General features: G+C 45.3%; 2 protein-coding genes across 6 annotated transcripts in view; one reads left to right on the top strand and one right to left on the bottom strand.

Moving 5' to 3' along the window:
- The window catches only part of TMEM135 (transmembrane protein 135), a 350,227-nt gene extending 347,537 nt beyond the window's left edge, over nucleotides 1–2,690 (bottom strand). For 2 of the 3 annotated variants that reach the window (XM_065528833.2, XM_074015042.1), the window contains exon 1: nucleotides 2,015–2,194. The gene's annotated coding sequence lies outside the window, so the exon portion shown is untranslated. Of the gene's footprint in view, nucleotides 1–2,014; nucleotides 2,195–2,565 lie in introns of those variants that run through there. The other variant, XM_045370121.3, reaches the window with a different exon arrangement.
- Nucleotides 2,691–2,885: 195 nt separating this feature from the next.
- Nucleotides 2,886–21,537, top strand: part of FZD4 (frizzled class receptor 4) — a 37,458-nt gene continuing 18,806 nt past the window's right edge. The window contains exons 1-3 of one of the 3 annotated variants that reach the window (XM_005579304.5): nucleotides 2,886–3,480; nucleotides 5,816–7,078; nucleotides 12,265–12,565. In XM_005579304.5, the coding sequence (XP_005579361.2) occupies nucleotides 3,196–3,480; nucleotides 5,816–7,078; nucleotides 12,265–12,444 (1,728 nt within the window). In that variant the 5' untranslated portion in view covers nucleotides 2,886–3,195 and the 3' untranslated portion in view covers nucleotides 12,445–12,565. Of the gene's footprint in view, nucleotides 3,481–5,815; nucleotides 9,963–12,264; nucleotides 12,566–21,537 lie in introns of those variants that run through there. The other 2 variants (XM_005579303.5, XM_005579302.5) reach the window with 2 other exon arrangements.

Raw genomic sequence — 21,537 nt, 5'->3', positions numbered from 1 at the left:
TCTTTTTTGGAAAATACTGGTGATGAGTTCCACCACTAGAAACAAAGGCTGTTGACAGAAAAGGCTTCTGATAGGGAAGGGGCTTCTTCATGTGTTCTCAAAGGAGACAGTTGCTTCAAGCAAGCTGAGGCAGGATGCCAGGTCTAGGAATAAGAGGTCCAGATCACAAAAGGGTCATCTTTATGGATTAGGCTGGGCGTGAAGCAGTTTCCTCTGCAAGAGCAGTACCATGCACACAGAATTTAGGGCCAGGCAGACACGCACGAGTTCTTCTCCACGACTTACTGTGTAATCCTGGGCAAACTGCTTGGCCTCTCAGAGCATCAGTTTTTGCAAGTTGTGAGAAATAAATAAAGAATGTTAGGCATGTAACACAGTGTCTGAAAGTAAGAGTTCTATATGAGTGGTTATTGATTTGAAAACATATTCCTTCACCCAGCACAAATGATGTTCCTTGTGTGCCAGGCCCTGTATGAGGGACAGGTCCTCCTCCGTGACCTCACTGTTTAATAAACCATGTAAGTATATCTTCAGCACAAAGCACACCCCACCACCACCTCTCTTCCCAATGAGAAGGGCCAATTGCATACTAACTTCACTTTGTTGAGTAGCTAGAAATCTTGCAGGTCATCCCCCTTTGAGTAGCCCTCCAGACTCAGCCACTTCTACCTTCAGTTCACCCATAATTCTCTATCTGTGCACTAGCACACTAAGTTATTGTTGTTTGTTAATCCTTTATCTCCTCCCGTGAAGTCCTAAAGGATGAGGATTATCTATTCATTTGATCTATTCATCTGATTATGTATTCATCTCTGTAACCCAAATGATTAATAGATCATTTGATCTGTTCATTTGATCGTTTATTCATCTCTGTAGGCCAAGGGTTTCATGCATTACTCAGCACAGGCACACAGAGATTCAATCCTATTGCTGAGTATATTGATTTCCAGCTGGGAATTTTTTCTGGGAAAATAGCCCTGCCTTCCATCTTTGAAGAGCCTCTTCTGTGCCCTGGTTTGGTTGGTCTTGTCATTTTCTATTACTTTGGTTCTAGCCTCAGTTTCCTAATCTCTATAAGGGGCTAACAGAACGTCCTTCATTGGGAGTTTATGATGCTGACTGGAGACAATGCTTCTCCGTGTCCAACACAGTTCTAGGCACAAAGCCAAATACCAAAAAAAAGTTGATTCCATTTTTGCCCTCAGTCAAGTCTCGTTGCCAATATAAGACGACTAAAAATACAAGACAGAATATGAGTGTCATATGAGTGGCACAGACATTCTTCCAACTTGCACCTAGCCTCTGCCATATGCCACAGAATTTGGTTGAAATGGGAGGATAAAAACATGCATAAAACAGTTCCAGGAAAACAGTGGTAAGTGTTGGACAAAAAGATCTCAGGAAGAGGGTGAAAAGTCCCAGATCCTCAGTCTGGGGCTGTTAGAGCTGTCTTTAGCACCAGGCTGGAAAGCAGGAGGCTGTCCCAGAATTGATCTCCCCTAGTGTTTTGGAAACACACACACATACACACCAATCATCAAGTTCTTCAGCATTCATTATGTGTCAGACACCGCTAAATGATTTACAGGCATTATCTCACTGAACTCTTAGAACAACTGTGTGAGGTGGATATGAATTTCCCTACTTCACAGCTGGCCACTTTGAGGCTCAGAGAGGCACCATAGCTTGAACATAGTCAAGCAACAAGTGAATGGTTGAGGAATCCACCTGCTGGGAGTTTTACTGGCCGACTGGAAAGCAGAGAGAGGGTGGACCAGCACAAAGCCGCGGGAGGGCTGGTAATGAGACAGGAAAGTTGGGTTCAAACCTGGGTCGCATGATCCCCAAATCCCTAGGAACCGAGGCAGAAGAACAGTAAGGAAAAAAAGGGGTGCAGGCTGGTGGGGAGGGGGTGCCCGGGAGGCCGGGAGAGAGGAGTCACGGTGGTTGTGCGCCTTCCTCGTCCCCAGTCATAGGTCAAGCCTCTCCCCTCCCGCCCTCTCACCCTCCCAACCTTATTTAGAAACCGTGTCCCCGAGACAGGAAGGGCGGCGGGCCGAGAAGCACGGAGAGTCCCGGTCTCATTTCCTTTCGAATCCCCCTGTGGAATTTCATTTCATACGGTGAGGAAATCGGAGCGCGAGACCATCGGCTGGTCTGCAGCTTCGCAGCTCCGGGGCGCCTCCCCTCTGGCGGCTGGAGGTGGGCGGCTCCCGGCGCAGGTCGGGCGAGTCTGGGGGCGGGGAGAGGCCGGGCCCGGATCGCCTCTAGTCGGGAGTGAAAATAGCTGTGGGCTCGCGCAGTACCAGGCACCGCGCTAAGCCTTCTACGCTTTATCTCTAATCCTCCCAAGTGACTTTAGAGAGGAGGAGACTGACGCCGAGAGGCTGAGCAATTTGCTCAAGGTCACACAGCCGGGACTGAAAGCCACAATCGGAGTAAATCCAAATCCCGTGTTCTTTGTGTACGTTCCTCTGCCTGACGGGGAGGTGGCCACTGGCCTAGGTTACAGCTGAAAGGAGACGGGAAGAAAAGGGGGCAGACGGAACAGGGCGCACTTCTCACCTGGGGGAGGAGGCGGCAGGACGGCGCGGCTGGAGCCACTGGGCTCAGTCCCCGCCTGGCCCCTGCGCGCCTAGATCCGGGTGGGAGGAAAGCAGGAGCCGGGAAGCAGGCGGGGCGGGGCGCTCAGGGAGGGAGGGAGTAAGGAGCGGCCGGAGGAGGGGGCTGGAGGGCGGGGGCCTGACCCCTCCAGCGGGAGAGCGGCCCCGCCCCGCCGCCTCGCCCCTTGCTGCCCACCGCGCCCGGCCATTGGAGCGGCGCCCTGTCCGTCCCGCCCCGCCGCCGCGCCGCGAGCCTCCAGCGCCGCGCAGGGCTCAGGCGGTGAGAGCTGCGCAGCGCTGGCTGCTGGCTGGCCTCGCGGAGACGCCGAGCGGACGCGGCCGGCGCCGGCTTGTGGGCTCGCCGCCTGCAGCCATGACCCTCGCAGCCTGTCTCTCGGCCTCGGCCCGGGACGTCTAATATCCCACACGGTAGCGCGCAGCTTCTGGAGAGCCGGCCGCTGCCCCCTCATCGCCGCATCACACTCCCTTCCCGGGAGCTGGGAGCAGCGCGGGCAGCCGGCGCCCCCGTGCAAACTGGGGGTGTCTGCCAGAGCAGCCCCCGCCGCTGCCGCTGCTGCCCCCGACGCTGGCCATGGCCTGGCGGGGCGCAGGGCCGAGCGTCCCTGGGGCGCCCGGGGGCGTCGGTCTCAGTCTGGGGTTGCTGCTGCAGTTGCTGCTGCTCCTGGGGCCGGCGCGGGGCTTCGGGGACGAGGAGGAGCGGCGCTGCGACCCCATCCGCATCTCCATGTGCCAGAACCTCGGCTACAACGTGACCAAGATGCCCAACCTGGTGGGGCACGAGCTTCAGACGGACGCCGAGCTGCAGCTGACAACTTTCACACCGCTCATCCAGTACGGCTGCTCCAGCCAGCTGCAGGTGGGCGCCCCCACCCCCACCCCTGGCAGGACCCCTTGGGGAGGGACGCTCCAAACTAACTTTGCAGAGCCCATGCCAAGTTGATCATCCTAGCCTGAAGGAGACAGCTCTCCTGGAAAACTGATTTCCATCCCCACCCCCACTTTCTCAGGGACTGGAAGCCAAAACGTTGTGTAAGTCATCTGGCCTGGGAAAGAACCCACTCTTACACCCCGCCCTTCCGTTTTTCTTCCTTGCCCACCCATGTCTGGCCAGACCCCTAACCCCAGTGGAGCTGAGGGTTATCTCTGCCAAGGATTCTGGCCGCCAGTGCTCGGTCGGCAAGTGGGAGGGAGCCAGCTGCAGCTAAGACTTGGAGGGAGAGATAAGGAGACCATCCCTCACGGACCTTCCCTCTCCCCACTATTTTTGGGGTGTTATTAAATGAAACACTACCGTACCTTTTTCTGCCGAATAGCCCCTCCTCACGGCGTCCCGCAGGGTTTTAGAGGTCATGCATGAAGGAGTGGTTGGGTTGGCTTGAGTTCTTTCTTATCCTCAAGAGTTGAAGGTACGTTTAATGCTTGGAGGGTGACAAGAAGCTGCAGGAAGGTGGTTGGTATATTGGAAGAAATTTTTCTTGCAGTCGTTAAAAAATGTAAAGCATATGTAATGATAGAGAAAATGTTTATTCCACAGTAATAAGAATTTGCATATACAGGGTGATTATAATCCTGCAAAAAAAAAATCATTGGGGTAATAAAAAACTGAAAGGAAAATTTTTAAAGTGTTAACATTGGTTATGTTTGGGTTGTTGAGGCTGGATGATTTTTAGAAATTTAGAAAACAGAGAAGTTGTGGGAAAAAGTACACGTTAGTTGTCCAGGCTTCAGAAATCTGGTTTCTGGCTGGGCGCGGTGGCTCACGCCTGTAATCCCAGCACTTTGGGAGGCCGAGGCAGGTGGATCACGAGGTCAGGAGTTCGAGACCAGCCTGACCAACATGGTGAAATCCTGTCTCTACTTAAAGTACAAAAATTAGCCGGGCGTGGTGGTGCTCACCTGTAATCCCAGCTACTCAGGAGGCTGAGGCAGGAGAATCTCTTGAACCTGGGAGGTGGAGGTTGCAGTGAGTCAAGATTATGCTATTGCACTCTAGCCTGGGCGACAAGAGCAAAACTCCATATCCAAAAAAAAAAAAAAAAAAAAAGAAATCTGTGGTTCTGGCTGTAACTTCTGAGAGATAAGAAACAGACATATAGCTTACTTACTAGGTGCATGTTTTTACATAGGTCATTTTAAAACTTGGTTTGTGGTTTTGGAAAGATGGTCGGGATTAGACCTGTTGCTGCTGAAATATCCCTTTGGAAGTTCCAGAATTTTAGAACTAGGTTATAAAAGCTTAAGAAATGATCCTCCAGCTCTCAGTTTGGAAACAGCACATATCCTGACATCAGTGGTAATTTGTTGGAGAAACAGCTTTTGCAGGGATATATATTTTTAATTACATGTATCCTGGGGAAAGTGGCCAAGCTGTTTTGAAGGACAAGACTGGATCCCTTTACATGCTGGAAAATAGTTACTTGTAACTCTAGACTTCATAGACAACATCTGTAAGGAGCCAAGCAGACTGTTTATCAATGCTGGAGGAATTGAGGACAGCAACTGGACTCTCCCCTGCTGGTATTGCAGTTTCAGCGACTTAACATTTACATTTTCCTATTGTGCTTCATTATTATTCATTGAGGAAACCTGGCCAAACAAATCCCTAGTGACCAGAGACCTCAATCTGCATCCCATCCTTGAATCTAACAGTGTCTCAGTTGGGCCATTTTTTGTTTCAGTATGGGACTAGTTTAAACAAATTTTTAAGGGGTAAAGTAGGGAGAAGAGAATACTAACAGGATCTACATTTTTTTAAACTTTTATTTTTAAAATGATAAAGAAATGGGGATAAAAATAAACCACCTGAGTCATATTAGTTTCTTTAGCTTTTTCAAATAGTATCTAAAATGGAAGGAGATTGAAAGCCAGTTTTTTAAAATTTATTTCAAGTGTTGTGCAAAGAGGGCTTATGCAATTCTTCACACCCTATTTATTTTATTTATTTATTTGTGTACATTCCTCTGGAAAGGATTACTAGAGCCAAACTAAGAAAAGTGTGTAAGTGATGGATTATCAGGCATCCTTGTTTGAGGTCAGAGTAAACAGACAGACTCCCCATAGGTTGGTTTAAAAGTAGATAAGTACATTGCCTGGAAGCATTCAACTCAGCTTTGTGGGAGCATTTGGTCAAACTTCCAAGTCATTGTTTTTTTTGTGTTTTTTTTTTTTTGTTCATTTTGTTACTTTTCCAGTTCTTCCTTTGTTCTGTTTATGTGCCAATGTGCACAGAGAAGATCAACATCCCCATTGGCCCGTGCGGCGGCATGTGCCTTTCAGTCAAGAGACGCTGTGAACCCGTCCTGAAGGAATTTGGATTTGCCTGGCCAGAGAGTCTGAACTGCAGCAAATTCCCACCACAGAACGACCACAACCACATGTGCATGGAAGGGCCAGGTGATGAAGAGGTGCCCTTACCTCACAAAACCCCCATCCAGCCTGGGGAAGAGTGTCACTCTGTGGGAACCAATTCTGATCAGTACATCTGGGTGAAAAGGAGCCTGAACTGTGTTCTCAAATGTGGCTATGATGCTGGCTTATACAGCCGCTCAGCCAAGGAGTTCACCGATATCTGGATGGCTGTGTGGGCCAGCCTGTGCTTCATTTCCACTGCCTTCACAGTACTGACCTTCCTGATCGATTCTTCTAGGTTTTCCTACCCTGAGCGCCCCATCATATTTCTCAGTATGTGCTATAATATTTATAGCATTGCTTATATTGTCAGGCTGACTGTAGGCCGGGAAAGGATATCCTGTGATTTTGAAGAGGCAGCAGAACCTGTTCTCATCCAAGAAGGACTTAAGAACACAGGATGTGCAATAATTTTCTTGCTGATGTACTTTTTTGGAATGGCCAGCTCCATTTGGTGGGTTATTCTGACACTCACTTGGTTTTTGGCAGCAGGACTCAAATGGGGCCATGAAGCCATTGAAATGCACAGCTCTTATTTCCACATTGCAGCCTGGGCCATCCCCGCAGTGAAAACCATTGTCATCTTGATTATGAGACTGGTGGATGCAGATGAACTGACTGGCCTGTGCTATGTTGGAAACCAAAATCTCGATGCGCTCACCGGGTTCGTGGTGGCTCCCCTCTTTACTTATTTGGTGATTGGTACTTTGTTCATTGCTGCAGGTTTGGTGGCCTTGTTCAAAATTCGGTCAAATCTTCAAAAGGATGGGACAAAGACAGACAAGTTAGAAAGACTGATGGTCAAGATCGGGGTGTTCTCAGTACTGTACACAGTTCCTGCAACGTGTGTGATTGCCTGTTACTTTTATGAAATCTCCAACTGGGCACTCTTTCGGTATTCTGCAGATGATTCCAACATGGCTGTTGAAATGTTGAAAATTTTTATGTCTTTGCTGGTGGGCATCACTTCAGGCATGTGGATTTGGTCTGCCAAAACTCTTCACACGTGGCAGAAGTGTTCCAACAGATTGGTGAATTCTGGAAAGGTAAAGAGAGAGAAAAGAGGAAATGGTTGGGTGAAGCCTGGGAAAGGCAATGAGACTGTGGTGTAAGGCTAGTCAGCCTCCACGCTTTCTTCATTTTGAAGCAGGGAATGCCAGCATTTTGGAGGAAATTCTACTAAAAGTTTTATGCAGTGAATCTCAGTTTGAACAAACTAGCAACAATTAAGAGACCCCACCCCAACCCCAGCATCAAAAAACCAATGATTTTGCTGCAGACTTTGGAATGATCCAAAATGGAACAGCCAGTTAGAGGCTTTCAAAGCTGTGAAAAATCAAAAACGTTGATCACTTTAGCAGGTTGCAGCTTGGAGCGTGGAGGTCCTGCCTAGAGTCCAGGAAGTCCAGGGCGATACTGTTTTCCCCTGCAGGGTGGGATTTGAGCTGTGAGTTGGTAACTTGCAGGGAGAAAGATTAACTTTTTTAACCCTTTACAATTTTAAATACTAACTGGGTCTTTCAGATAGCAACGCAATCTATAAACACTGGAAACGCTGGGTTCAGAGAAGTGTTACAAGAGTTTTATAGTTTGGCTGATCTAACATAAACATCTTCTGTGGTGCACTGTCTGCTGTTTAGAACTTTGTGGATTGCACTCCCAAGAGGTGGTGTTAGAATCTTTCAGTGCCTTTGTCATAAAACAGAGTTGTCTGAACAAACAAATGTACTGTACTCACACACATAAGGTATCCAGTGGATTTTTCTTCTCTCTCTTCCTCTCTTAAATTTCAACATCTCTCTTCTGGGCTGCTGCTGTTTTCTTCATTTTATATTAATGACTCAAAAAAAAGGTATTTTTATAGGAATTTTTGCACTGCAGCATGCTTAAAGAGGGGAAAAGGAAGGATGATTCACTTTTTGACAATCACTTAATTCAAAGGAAAATGAGATTTACTAAGTTGACTTACCTGACCGACCCCAGAGACCTATTGCATTGAGTGGTGGGGACTTAATATATTTTACTTGTGTGATTGCATCTATGCAGACGCCAGTCTGGAAGAGCTGAAATGTTAACTTTCTTGGCAACTTTGCATTCGCACAGATTAGCTGTGTAATTTGTGTGTGTCAATTAGAATTAAAAGCACATTCTTGGACCATGACATAGTATACTCAACTGACTTTAAAACTAGGGTCAACTTCAACTTGCATTCTCAGAATGATAGTGCCTTTTTAAATTTTTTATTTTTTATTTTTTAAAGCATAAGAATGTTATCAGAGTCTGGTCTACTAACGACAATGGAGACTTTTTCAGTTTTATAAAGGGAACTGAGGACAGCTAATCCAACTACTTGGTGCATAATTGTTTCCTAGTAATTGGCAAAGGCTCCTTGTAAGATTTCATTGGAGGCAGTGTGGCCTGGAGTATTTATATGGTGCTTAATGAATCTCCAGAATGCCAGCCAGAAGCTTGATTGGTTAGTGGGGAATAAAGTGTAGACCATATGAAATGAACTGCAAACTCTAATAGCCCAGGTCTTAATTGCCTTTAGCAGAGGTATCCCAAGCTTTTAAAATTTATGCTATACGTTCTTCATGAGGGGGTATCCCCTAGCAGCCGCTTGAAAATTGCACTTCTCTTAAAACTGTAACTGGCCTTTCTCTTACCTTGCCTTAGGCCTTCTAATCATGAGATCTTGGGGACAAATTGTTGACTATGTCACAGGTTGCACTCCTTGTAACTCATACCTGTCTGCTTCAGCAACTGCTTTGCAATGACTTATTTATTAATTCATGCCTTTAAAAAAATAGGAAGGGAAGCTCTTTTTTTTTTTTTTTTTAAATCACACTTTGTGTGATTGAAAAAAACATTTCCAGGGACTCAGAATTCCAAATAGGTGGTCAAATTCTGGAAATAAGCATTTCCTCTGTTTTAAAAATGTGGTTTGAGCCTTATGCCCATAGTCTGACATTTCCCTTTCTTCTTTCCTTTTCATTTTTGTGTGGTTCTTGAGCTCTCTGACATCAAGATGCATGTAAGGTCCATCGTATGTTTTGGAAGGCAAAGTCTTGGCTTTTGAGACTGAAGCTAAGTGGGCACAGGTGGCCCCTGCTGCTGTGCCCAGTCTGAGTACCTTGGCTAGACTCTGGGTCAGGCTCCAGGAGCATGAGAATTGATCCCCAGAAGAACCATTTTAACTCCATCTGATACTCCATTGCCTATGAAATATAAAATGTGAACTCCCTGTGCTGCTTGTAGACAGTTCCCATAACTGTCCAGGGCCCTGGAGCACGCACCCAGGGGCAGAGCCTGCCCTTACTCACGCTCTGTTCTGGTGTCTTGGGAGTTGTGCAGGGACTCTGGCCCAGGCAGGGGAAGGAAGACCAGGCGGTAGGGGACTGGTCTTGCTGTTAGAGTATAGAGGTTTGTAATGCAGTTTTCTTTGTAACGTGTCAGTGATTGTGTGACCAAGGCAGCATCTAACAGAAAGCCAGGCGTGGAGTAGGTGATCAATGCTTGTCAATGACTAAATAATAACAATAAAAGAGCACTTGGGTGAATCTGGGCACCTGATTTCTGAGTTTTGAGTTCTGGAGCTAGTGTTTTGACAATGTTTTGGGTTTTGACATGTGTTTTCCACAAATCTCTTACCTTTTCAGGGCAAAGTGTATTTGATCAGAAGTGGCCATTTGGATTAGTAGTCTTAGCAATGCTACAGGGTTATAGGCCTCTCCTTTCACATTCCAGACAATGGAGAGTGTTCATGGTTTCAGGAAAAGAACTTTGTGGCTGAGGAGTCAGTTACCAGTGACCTTCAATCAACTCCATCACTTCTTAAATCGGTATTTGTTAAAAATATCAGTTATTGTTGTATTTATTGAGTGCCAACTGTATGTAAAGCCCTGAAATAGATAATCTCTGTTCTTCTAACTGATCTAGGGTGGGGACGCACCCAGGTCTGCTGAACTTTACTGTTCCTCTGGGAAAGGAGCAGGGACCTCTGGAATTCCCATCTGTTTCACTGTCTCCATTCCGTAAATCTCTGCCTGTGTGAGCCACCACACCCAGCCTGGGTCTCTCTACCTTTAACACATCTCTCATCCTTTTCCCAGGATTCCTTCCAAGTCAGTTACAGGTGGTTTTAACAGAAAGCATCAGCTCTGCTTCATGACAATCTCTGGAGAAATCCCTTAGGAAGACTATAAGAGTAGTCCACAAGGACATGGGCCCACACATCTGCTTTGGCTTTGCCGGCAATTCAGGGCTTGGGGCGTTCCATGTGACTTGTATGGGTGTGTTTGAGGACAGCATCTTGCTAGAGAGAAGGTGAGCATTGTTTTTTTTTCTATGAAACCTGCAGTAAATAGGTATGATTGTAGCTTCCTCAGAAATCCCTTGGCCTCCAGAGATTAAACATAAATGCAATGGCACCTCCATCCAGCGTCCTTTCTGGTAGACTCCTTTCTCCTGCTTATATAGGCCAAACCTCAGGGCAGGGAAACATGGGAGTAGAATGGTGCTGGCCAGAACCATCTGCTTGATCTTCTTGGTTGATTCATATCCTCTTTCCTTTATGGAGACCCACTTCCTGATCGCTGAGACTATTTCTGAACTGGCAACTTACTTGGGCCTGAAACTGGAGAATTTAATTTCAGAGATGCTCTCTGATTTTCCTCTTCCAGGTCACTCTCTCACCTGCACTCCCCAAACTCAGGTTCTGGGAAGCTCGTGTGTCTAGACTCTGATTTTAGATTCTGTTCAGCACCTTTAGCTCTATATTCTCTGGCTCCCCGCATCCTCATGGTCACTGAATTAAATGCTTATTGTGTTGAGAACCAAGCTGGGACCTGAGGACACAAAGATGAGCTCAGCAGTCTCAGCCCTAGAGGAACAGACTCAGGGATTTCACCAGGCCGGTACAATATTTGATTTCTGGTGAGGTGGCCACAGCTGCAGTTAGGGAAGGGAGCCACAGAGCACAGACTGTCAAAGGAACCTCTTTTGTGTTTGTTTGTTTGACACAGAGTCTTGTTCTTTTGCCCAGGCTGGGGTGCAATGGCACAATCTTGGCTCACTGCAACCTCTGCCTCCCAGGTTCAAGCGATTCTCCTGCCACAGCCTCCCGAGTAGCTGGGACTACAGGTGTCTGCCACCACGCCCAGCTACTTTTTGTATTTTTAGTAGAGATGGGGTTTTACTGTGTTGGCCAGGCTGGTCTCGAACTCCTGACCTCATGATCTGTCCGCCTCGGCCTCCTAAAGTGCTGGGATTACAGGTGTGAGCCACCACACCTGGCCTGGAAGGAACCTCTTAAAATCAGTTTACATCTTGTATTTTGTTCTGTGATGGAGGACACTGGAGAGAGTTGCTATTCCAGTCAATCATGTCGAGTCACTGGACTCTGAAAATCCTATTGGTTCCTTTATTTTATTTGAGTTCCCATCTGGGTTTGTATTATGTCTTGCAAATGACCTGAGTTATCACTATTCCTCCAGGGTTAGGTCATAGATCTTGGAAACTACTTAGAGAGCATTTTGCTCCTACCAAGGATCAGATACTAGAGCCCTACATAATGGATTTCATTTCACTCTAGCCTACATAGAGCTTTCTGTTGCTGTCTCTTGCCATGCACTTGTGCAGTGATTACACACTTGACAGTACCAGGAGACAAATGACTTGTAGATGCCCCGACATGCCTGTTCCCCTTGGCAAGCTCAGTTGCCCTGATAGTAGCCTGTTTCTGTTTCTGATCTACCTTTTTTCTCTTATTTGCATTAGCCAATTTCCAGAATTTACCCAGGCAATTTGTAGAGGACTTTTTTGGGGTCCTGTATGAGCCATGTCCTCAAAGCTTTTATACCTCCTTGCTCTCCTACAATATTCAGTACATGACCACTGTCATCCTAGAAGGCTTCTGGAAAGAGGGGCAAGAGCCACTCTGTCCCACAAAGGTTGGGTCCATCTTCTCTCCCAGGTTGTGAAAGTTTTCAAATTGTACAAGTAGGCTGGGGCCCTGACTTGGCTGTGGGCTTTGGGAGGGGTAAGCTGCTTTCTAGATCTCTCCCTGCGAGGCACGGAGGTGTTTCTGAATTTTGTCTACCTCACAGGGATGTTGTGAGGCTTGAAAAGGTCAAAAAAATGAAGGCCCCTTGGGTTCTTTGTAAGAAAGGTTGATTAAATATTAGGTGTAATCTGCAAAAAGATAACATGTGACTCCCCCTGCTCTGTGCAGCTGTTGGGCTGGATGCTCTGTGGCCTTTCTTGGATGCTCATGCCACCCCACAGCTCCAGGAACCTTGAAGCCAATCTGGGGGACTTTCAGATGTTTGACAAAGAGGTACCAGGCAAACTTCCTGCTACACATGCCCTGAATGAATTGCTAAATTTCAAAGGAAATGGACCCTGCTTTTAAGGATGTACAAAAGTATGTCTGCTTCGATGTCTGTACTGTAAATTTCTAATTTATCACTGTACAAAGAAAACCCCTTGCTATTTAATTTTTGTATTAAAGGAAAATAAAGTTTTGTTTGTTAGCTTGTGTGTGACTTGGCATATTTCTGAAAGTATATGACAGCCACTAGGAAGCATATACACCCAGCAGTGACAAATAGAGGATTCAGTTTGCAGGGCAGATTGGAAACTGCTTTCTGAGGGCCTCTTTCTTTTTTGCTGGGGCTCTTTTTCCCCTGTGGGATTTCTCCTGGGTCAGCAAACCCCCACAGTCCAAGGTCAACAGAATTGATTACTAATATGGGCATCAGTAACACTCAAGTAGGTCACATGATGCTTTGGATATAACTATAGTTCTCAAGTTGTTATCCCAATGACACCTCTTTTTCTGGCATTTTCAATGCATGTGGCTATCTTTGCCTTCCAAGCCCCACTGACTTAATCTGATGGCCTAAAAAAGAGTTTTCCCATCATTGCTAGAACTTTTGGCCTCTTAAAAAAGGGAAAGGAAAGGGGGCTTTTTTTTTTTCTTCAGATTTTTTTTTTTTTCTGGCTACACAGTGGTTCTGTTTGTGTAATATACATGGGCATATGCCACATTTGTCAATCAGGAAAGTGGCTTCTTTTTTTTTTTTTTTTTTTTTTTTTTTGAGACGGAGTCTCGCTGTGTCTCCCAGGCTGGAGTGCAGTGGCGTGATCTCGGCTCACTGCAAGCTCCGCCTCCCGGGTTCACGCCATTCTCCTGCCTCAGCCTCCCAAGTAGCTGAGACTACAGGCGCCCGCCACCACGCCCGGCTAGTTTTTTGTATTTTTAGTAGAGATGGGGTTTCACCATGTTAGCCAGGATAGTCTCGATCTCCTGACCTCGTGATCCACCCGCCTCGGCCTCCCAAAGTGCTGGGATTACAGGCTTGAGCCACCGCGCCCGGCCGAAAGTGGCTTCTTTAGCTAATTTTATAAATTGTGTGGTCTGTGTCGCCATATCCAGAAAAGTCATCAGACAAAGCAAATTCAAAGCTACTATGAGGATATTGTTATGGGAGCCAGTAATATTATAGACCACACAGACAGAGAGAAGGAGAGCCATCACCGTCTGCTGATGTCCCAGATGTGAATGTTAGGCCTCTTGGTTTGCTTTTAAATTGCTTGCCACCATTTAGCTTCGCTTGAATACCACCCTGTTTTGGTGCGAGTAAAAAGCCCATTGAACAAGGATCTGCAATACTACTCTCCTTATCTGCAGATTGCTACTGGACACTTACCTCAAACCTTAAACGAAGGCAAGTATGTAATTTAAATGGTTTTCCCAGTAGGGCTGTGTTTCTCTTTCCATTACCTCTTCATTAAGTAGTTATGAAGTTAAGGAAAGTCAACACAATCTGGAATGAATTCTTAATTCCTTGCACTTAAAGAAACATTTTCTGAATAGAAAATACTTTCATTTACATGATTTCATTTTACTCTCCTGGCATTTCTGAAGTCAGTAGGGCAGGCCTGATGACCTTCCTTTAGAGTGGAGAAACCAAGACGTAGAGAGGGCGAGGACAGCCCAAAGGGGTTGGAGAAGGTTGGTTAGCAGGTCTTCCCATGCCCAGTTCAGGGTTTTGGTTGTATTTTTATTTTATACAGGGATTTATTTTGTTTTTGTTTTATACTCCTATGGGCATGGTGTCCCCCTAATCTTAACCCCAGATACCTGTGAACATGACGTTATTAGGAAATAGGGTCTTTGCAGATTAAATAAAGTCAAAAATGAGTTCATACTTACTAGATTAGGGTGGGTTCTAATCTCATACCTAGTATCCTTATAAAAAAGAGGGAAATTTGGACACAGACACAGAGAGGAGAATGCCATGGGAAGACTGACACAGAGATTGGAGTTATGCAGCTATGGGCCAAGCAAGAAACACCGATTGCTGGCAATCACCAGCCAGGAGAGAGGCAGGGAAGATTCCTCCTTGGATCCTGCAGAAGAAAACAACCTTGATCTTGGCTTTCTAACCTCTAGAACTGTATAAGAATAAATACCTATGGGCGAGGTGCAGTAATTCACGCCTGTAATCCCAGCATTTTCAGAGGTCCAGGCAGGCAGATCACTTGAGGTCAGGAGTTTGAGACCAGCCTGGCCAATATGGTGAAACCCCGTCTCTACCAAAAATACAAAAATTAGTCAGGCATGGTGATGTGCGCCTGTAGTCCCAGCTACTTGGGAGGCTGAGGCAGGAGAATCGCTTGAACCTGGGAGGCAGCGGTTGCAATGAACCGAGATCACGCCATTGCACTCCAGCCTGGGCATTGCAGCAAGACCCTGTCCCAAATAAATGATAAATTCCTGTTGTCTTTAGTCACCCAGTTTGTGATAATTTGTTATAGCAGCCCAAGGAAACTAATACAGACTCTATCCCTCTGATTTCTTTCTTTTTTTTTTTTTTTTTTAAAGATGGAGTCTTGCTCTGTCACCCAGGCTGGAGTGCAGTGGTTCAATGACTAGTTCTCAGCTCACTGCAACCTCTGTCTCCCTGGTTCAAGTGATTCTCCTGCCTCAGCCTCCTGAGTAGCTGGGATTACAGGCACCTGCCATCATGCCTGACTAATTTTTGTATTTTTGTGGAGACGGAGTTTCACCATGTTAGCCAGGCTGGTCTTGAACTCCTGACCTCAGGTGATCCACCCGCCTCAGCCTCCCAAAGTGCTGGGATTACAGGTGTAAGCCACTGCACCCAACCTCCTCTGATTTCTTTACTGCAAATAGTTCACTTGGAGTGGGTAGATTCTTTGGCACTTTTCTCAATAATGAGATCTGACTGTAAGCTTCTAGTTTTTAAAAGATTATATAGCATAATCACTATAGTACATTTCTTTATCTGTAAACTGGACACCTCTAGAATAAATGCCATGATGCCCAACATTCTATGGTTTGAATTGGTCTTGACTGGTCTCTTGCCCACCTTCCCCCAATGGGAGCTCTGTGTGCATGGCCAGGACCCTAACTGGAATGTGACCCAAGGGTTTTTAGCATTTCGGTCTTGAGAACTGATTTTTTCTCTTTCCCATTTTAGCTTTCACATGCAATTATAATTTTAAAGTTGAGCTGACTCTTGACTAAAGAGGTCAGCCTTGGCCTCCTGTTTTCAGAGGTTCCGTGTACAAAAATAAACCAGACTGGGAGAAGGGCTTTATTCTGTCCTTCGTTTTCCTTCACAATGCAAGCTGGTATCGTAGGACTGGGAGGATCCCACTAAATATCTTGAAAATGTGTTGGACCTGCAAAAGTTTAGTCCAAAAGACTTTCAAAATGGACCTTGGCCTCACATGAAATTCTTAGAATTACCCTGTTTTTTTCCTTCAGTCTATTTCATCTTTAGGCTAAGAGGGCCCATAGATTTATTTACCCTCATGGCAAAGGATTCCAACTTCTCAAATTACCAGGGAAAGGGAATAGAAAATCAAATGTACTGCATTTTTCCATCCACTGCCTGATTTTCATCAGCTTTCCACCTGGTTTCCTATAAGCAACCAATTCTGTTTTCACCCAAGAACGTGCTTAATCTCATGGAAAGCCTGCATTATCAATGCCTTTCTCTTTAAGAGATTAAATGATTGGCTATGTAAATTTCCTGAAATGCCTGGGGTTGCATCATTCCACTTGATATGAGGTAAATGGGTAGAATATAAAGCAATGAGATGGAATAGATAAGTCACAGAAAAGCCTGTCCTGGTTTCATCATTTTCCTCTCACCCCTTTGCCTTTGCATATGTGTTGATTCCTTTTGCCTGGAATGTCCTTTCCATCTTTCTTTAACTAGGTTATGCCTGTCCTTTTTAATGCCTTGTGTCATCTTTCCTGGGAAGACATCCCCGATCCTTCTGCTTGCCACTTCCTGCTTCCCTTTCCTTTTATTGATAGGTAGGTTTAAGCCTCTGTGCATTCAACTCTGGGAGCCTTCCTTGCACTGTGATTGCAAGGTCTGTGCATGCATCCATTTCTTACTAAACTGAGCTCCCTGAGTGTGACTTTGAGCACCTAAAGTTGTCTATTTATGTACCGTCAGAGCTTGACACACTGCCTGGCACAGGGCACAAGTATCAAAATGTGTATAAGGAAGGAAGGGAGGGAGGAAAGAAGAAATGGAGTAAGGAAGGAGGGCAGGAAGGGAGGGTTTTAATATTGTTAGGTGGAGAAACTGAAGGGCTTTGGTGACAAATGTGGCCACCATAGGAAGGAAACCAAAGGTGACAACAAGAGCCATCAAGTTGGCAGGACTTTCTGGGAAGATGCTACGGCACTAGCCTCAGAGAAAATTCTCTAGCCTCAAAGATAGGTTAGGGAATGATCGACTACCCCACCGTGTTGCCTATTGTAAGTTGTCTCTTTTAAATATTTGCTGAAAGTCTACTGTATATAGAACACTGGAATGGGCTAGGGAAGGGAAAGGGAGTGATTTTTAAAAACTATGAAATATGAAGTCCAACTTGGAGTCCAAAAGTGCAGATGACAAAACAGAGAAAGAATTCAGCTGCTATTAACAAGCTTAAAACTCTAAACCTGGAAAAACAAATCCTCTACTGCTTAGTAAATATTTGTTGAATAGCTGAATGAGGGTCCATCATGTGCCAGCCACTGTCCTGTGAAGGCACCGTAGGGGACACAGATAAATAAGACACAACCTTTCCCTCTGGAAGTTCGCTGCGGCACACTACGTGCCTCTCTCTACACTCCTCCCCACAAATGATCAATGCTACTAGTCCTATCACACTTACTATGTTATTTCTTCCTAAGTCCCTAGGTCTTATAGTTTCTGAGTACCCAGTGTAATGGGCAAACAGTTCCTAAACTGCTGTCGTCTCACCATTTCACCCCTCAAAGGACACATCTGCTGATGTAAACATGTAGGGAAGGTGCAGGGAAGAAGAGAAAGAAGTGAGGATCCCAAAGACCATAACTCTTTTAAAACTTGGTCTGCTCATCAAAACCACCCCCAGAATTCAGAATGTTAAAACTATAAAAATTGAAACTTACTCATTATGTGCCATCGGAAGTATATAGTCAGAATTCAGCATCTGACCACCTTTTCTAGGCATATGTTGATTTACAATATTTGCACCCAGTAGGGTTGTTTATGTAGGTGTGTTACCTTGTGCCCTCTGAACCTTCTCTTACTACTGTTAAGTCATAATTGTATAAATACAAAGAGATTGCCCTATAGAAGTTAAAAGAAGTACAGTACATGATCAGTCCTCATTTATCCAGAGTGAAAAGGATAAATGTGTGAATAAACTTGGCAGAGAGTTGCCTGGCAGGAGGTGCAGGGCAGTGAGTGGCTCAGTGTAACTGGAGCCTGAGATTCTTGGAGTAGGAGGGAAGGTGGGCTGAGGCCAAGTTATGAAAGGCCTTGGAGGCCGTCCGTATTCTCTCCTGCGCTCAGCACAGGGGAGTCGGCAAAAGTTTGAAAGCAAGGAAGGCTCATGTCCCTGTTGGTGTTTTTACATAGCTTGCTCTGTGTGCTGTGTGCACTGCGGGCTGGGAAGAAGGCAGGCAGGAGGCAGGAAGACCGGTTTGGATGAGAAACCATGAAGGCCTGAATGAAGGTGGTAGCAGAGAGATGGAAAAGAGGGGGTGATTTTCAGAGAAGCCACAACAAATTGTGTCCCCTGTAGCTCTGGTCAATGAGCCGAATCTTTGCTTTCTAAAATGCCAGTGTTTCAGAGGCAAGGAGTTTGTTTGCTCTGCACACCTGATACAGCACACCCCTACGTTGCAAACTAAAGATAAATAACGCCAAAGGCCACAGCAGCTTGCAACATTGACCAAGTACCCCGGAGATCTTGAGTTTCACTGCATTCAGACTCCCCCTTGCAGTCCGAGGGTCAGCATGACACTGTTAGTGGAGGGGACAGGGTCCTTGGGAGGAGAGGGTAGCATTTAGTTGTTTATGTAGTGCTAAGAGGCCCCACCAGCTCTTCAGGACTCAGAGTTTTCTAACACGACTTACTTCTTAGAGTAGCTGATTCAAATTTCATTGTAAAGGTTTAAGTTAGGACAAACTGAATCCAAGTCATGTCTCCCATGTAGATTTTGTTTCTTGACACAGTTTCCTTTGCTAGCTACTGTGGATTGCCTAACTAGTTCTACAGAAAATGATATCATGGGCCCACACATTTTTTCTAATCCTCTTCCTTTTAAATCAGAAATTCAGTATAACATTTTCCATAAGTGAATGAGAGAACCACTTCCTAGCTTTTTTGTGTGTCCCTCCACCCCCCCCCAAAAAAAAAAAAAAAAGAAAGAAACAACAACAGACCTTCCTTTTGGATTTACATCAGCATTTAGCTAACTTCCTGAACATTTCACCCATTTCCTGAACTTATTCTGAGGAAGGAAAAACATCCTCCTTCAGAAATAAATGCAAATAATCTCAGAGATTATTTCTATTAAATAAATAGTGTAAACGCAATGGAATTTCCTGTAAGATGTATATTTACCATAGATATTTCAATAAAAATGTATTTGTTGTGATTCTGTAGGACTAATGATATTTGCAGGTAGTCTGAGGAATCATAATCCTTAGTAGCCACTCGAGAGCTAAGTCCTGAACATTTGCAATTTTTACTCATGTTAAAAAATATATATATATACACACATATTTTTTAACTGAGAAATAGGAACACTGGAAAAATTATTCTCTTGAGGTGTTTTTTGAAGCTTTGTTTCTTTTAAAAGAGGGCTCTAATGACACCTAGTGGTGAATACAGGCAGAACAGCTTTAGGACAGACTCAATGCAGTGTCCCTGTAATTAGGATTTTTTGTTTATGCATTTGCTTGGGAGAAAACACACTCCTTACAAGCACTTCTTAAGTACCCTTAATGCCCAGGAATCCTGAGAAGTAGTGACATGGAAACATTTCCCTTACGTGTTTCTGGCGATGTTGTTCTCTTCTCTTGATTGATGATTCCTCAGAGCCTGCCCACCTCCTAGGGCTAAACTGGCTCAATTTTAAGAATGAATGAAAAATGTGAAGCTCTGCAGAGGAAAAACATCAATACATCAAGTGAGAAATTTCCCTGTATTTTTGAGAAGGCCTTCTCCCATTTGGCTATCTTTTAATGGAGAAGTGTGGTCCTTTTCTGCTGTGTATGTCTTATTGACTTGTTAAAGGTGTGCTCTAGGCTGACTGCCTGTCATTTCTGAATGCTTTACAGGGGCCTTCTTAGGTTCTCTAGTGTTTGGCAGTGGCTGATTTTTAAAGAGAGAGGCGATAGGGATCTCAGAGAGGCTGCCCTCACTCCAGCCCCACCCAGCCCCCACCCCCAACCCCTGAGAAGCTCATCTAGGACAGATGACTATCTGGCCTCCTTGCACCACCCCTAGGAAGGAGTTCCTTAATCCATCACATTGGTTGATATTCTTTTTTGTGTCCAGACCCCTCAGAGTGATATCCAAGACCCTCAGGTCTGGCTCTTCCCCTCTCTTCCAGCCACATCACTCCTCCTCCTCGGACACACCACTCCTCCTCCTCGGACACACCCTATGCTCTAGCCAATCCCAGCCACTTCTAGCTCCTCCTGTCCTCAGGCTGTTTCAGCCTTCTCTGCTCGTGCATGCTAGACTCCTCAGCCAGGAGACTCTTCCCCTCCATGGCCCTTCTGCTCATTCTTCAAGTCCCTGCATAAGTGTTTCCTCCTCTTCTTCAAGTCCCTGCATATGCATTTCCTCTTCTGGGAGCTTCGCATGATCCAATCAAGCAGAGCCTGTAGCACCTTCTGTTAGGGCACCTCTGAACCTAGTTCAAACATCTATAATTGCATGTGTTATGTTACATTATATTGTTCTTGTTTGTTTCTCCTCTAGATGTGTTTGAGCTTCTCAAAGACAAGAGCTGTTCTTGCGCCCAATACCCTGGCTGGTTCAGGTGCTCCACAAATGTTCACTGACATCCTAGCAGCAGCCTTTTGTGGCACTGGATTGTTCCATTTGGCTGCAGTGTCTTGACAGGAGCAAATTAGGAGTGGGACAACTAGTTCAAGGTAGCGTTGACAATGAGAGGACTAGCTCTTTGAAAATGTGCAGAACCATTTATTATCCCAAATGACCTCAGCTTTCACACCACTAGGAATAAGGTGCTTTCACAAAAATAATCTCTAAGTTTCTGTCTAGTTCTAACATTGGAAGATTCTGTTACCAGAAAGGGGTCTGGATCCAGACCCCAAGAGAGGGTTCTTGGATCTCACGCAAGAAAGAACTATGGGGGAGTCCATAAAGTAAAAGCAAGTTTATAAAGAAAGTAAAGGAATAAAAGAATGGCTACTCCACTGACAGAAGGCTTCTGGTTGCCTATTTTTATGGTTATTTCTTGATTATATGCTAAACGAGGGGTGGATTATTCATGCCTCCCCTTTTAGACCATATAGGATAACTTCCTGACATTGCCATGACATTTGCAAACTGTCATGGTGCTGGTGGGACTGTAGCAGTGAGGACAACCAGAGGTCACTCTCATGGCCATCTTGGTTTTGGTGGGTTTCAGCTGGCTTCTTTACTGCAACCTGTTTTATCAGCAAGGTCTTGATGGTCTGTATCTTGTGCTGACCTCCTATCTCATCCTGTGACTTAGAATGCCTTAACCATCTGGGAATGCAGCCCAGTAGGTCTCAGCCTTATTTTACCCAGCCCCTACTCAAGATGGAGTTGCTGTGGTTCAAACGCCTCTGACAATTATATAATTAGGGGAGCCATGCTTTAAAATACGGTTTTTAAAAATCTAGGGCTATGGTAGAGAGTCTACAATTGAACACAAGAATATTTTACATATACCTGTCTTTTTTTCTGGGGAGATGGTTCATACTTTTCAAAGAAGGGGTCTGCGATCTCAAAAGATTAAATACCACTGGTTAAGAATCACTGACCAAAATGACAATCTTTACTCAACCTCTGCTGGGTCAGTAGGAGCTAACACCTTAATAAGAGTTAGTGCCTCAGTAGAGAAGTTTGTAATCTAGCAGCTGCAAAGCTCTTGTTGCTTTTTTTCCTACTGCCCTCTATTAGGGCACACGTA

Source organism: Macaca fascicularis, chromosome 14 (genome assembly GCF_037993035.2).
Source record: "Macaca fascicularis isolate 582-1 chromosome 14, T2T-MFA8v1.1".
Lineage (NCBI taxonomy): Eukaryota > Metazoa > Chordata > Mammalia > Primates > Cercopithecidae > Macaca > Macaca fascicularis.
The sequence above is the reverse complement of the archived record's forward strand: the minus strand, read 5'-3'. Positions and strand labels throughout refer to the sequence as shown.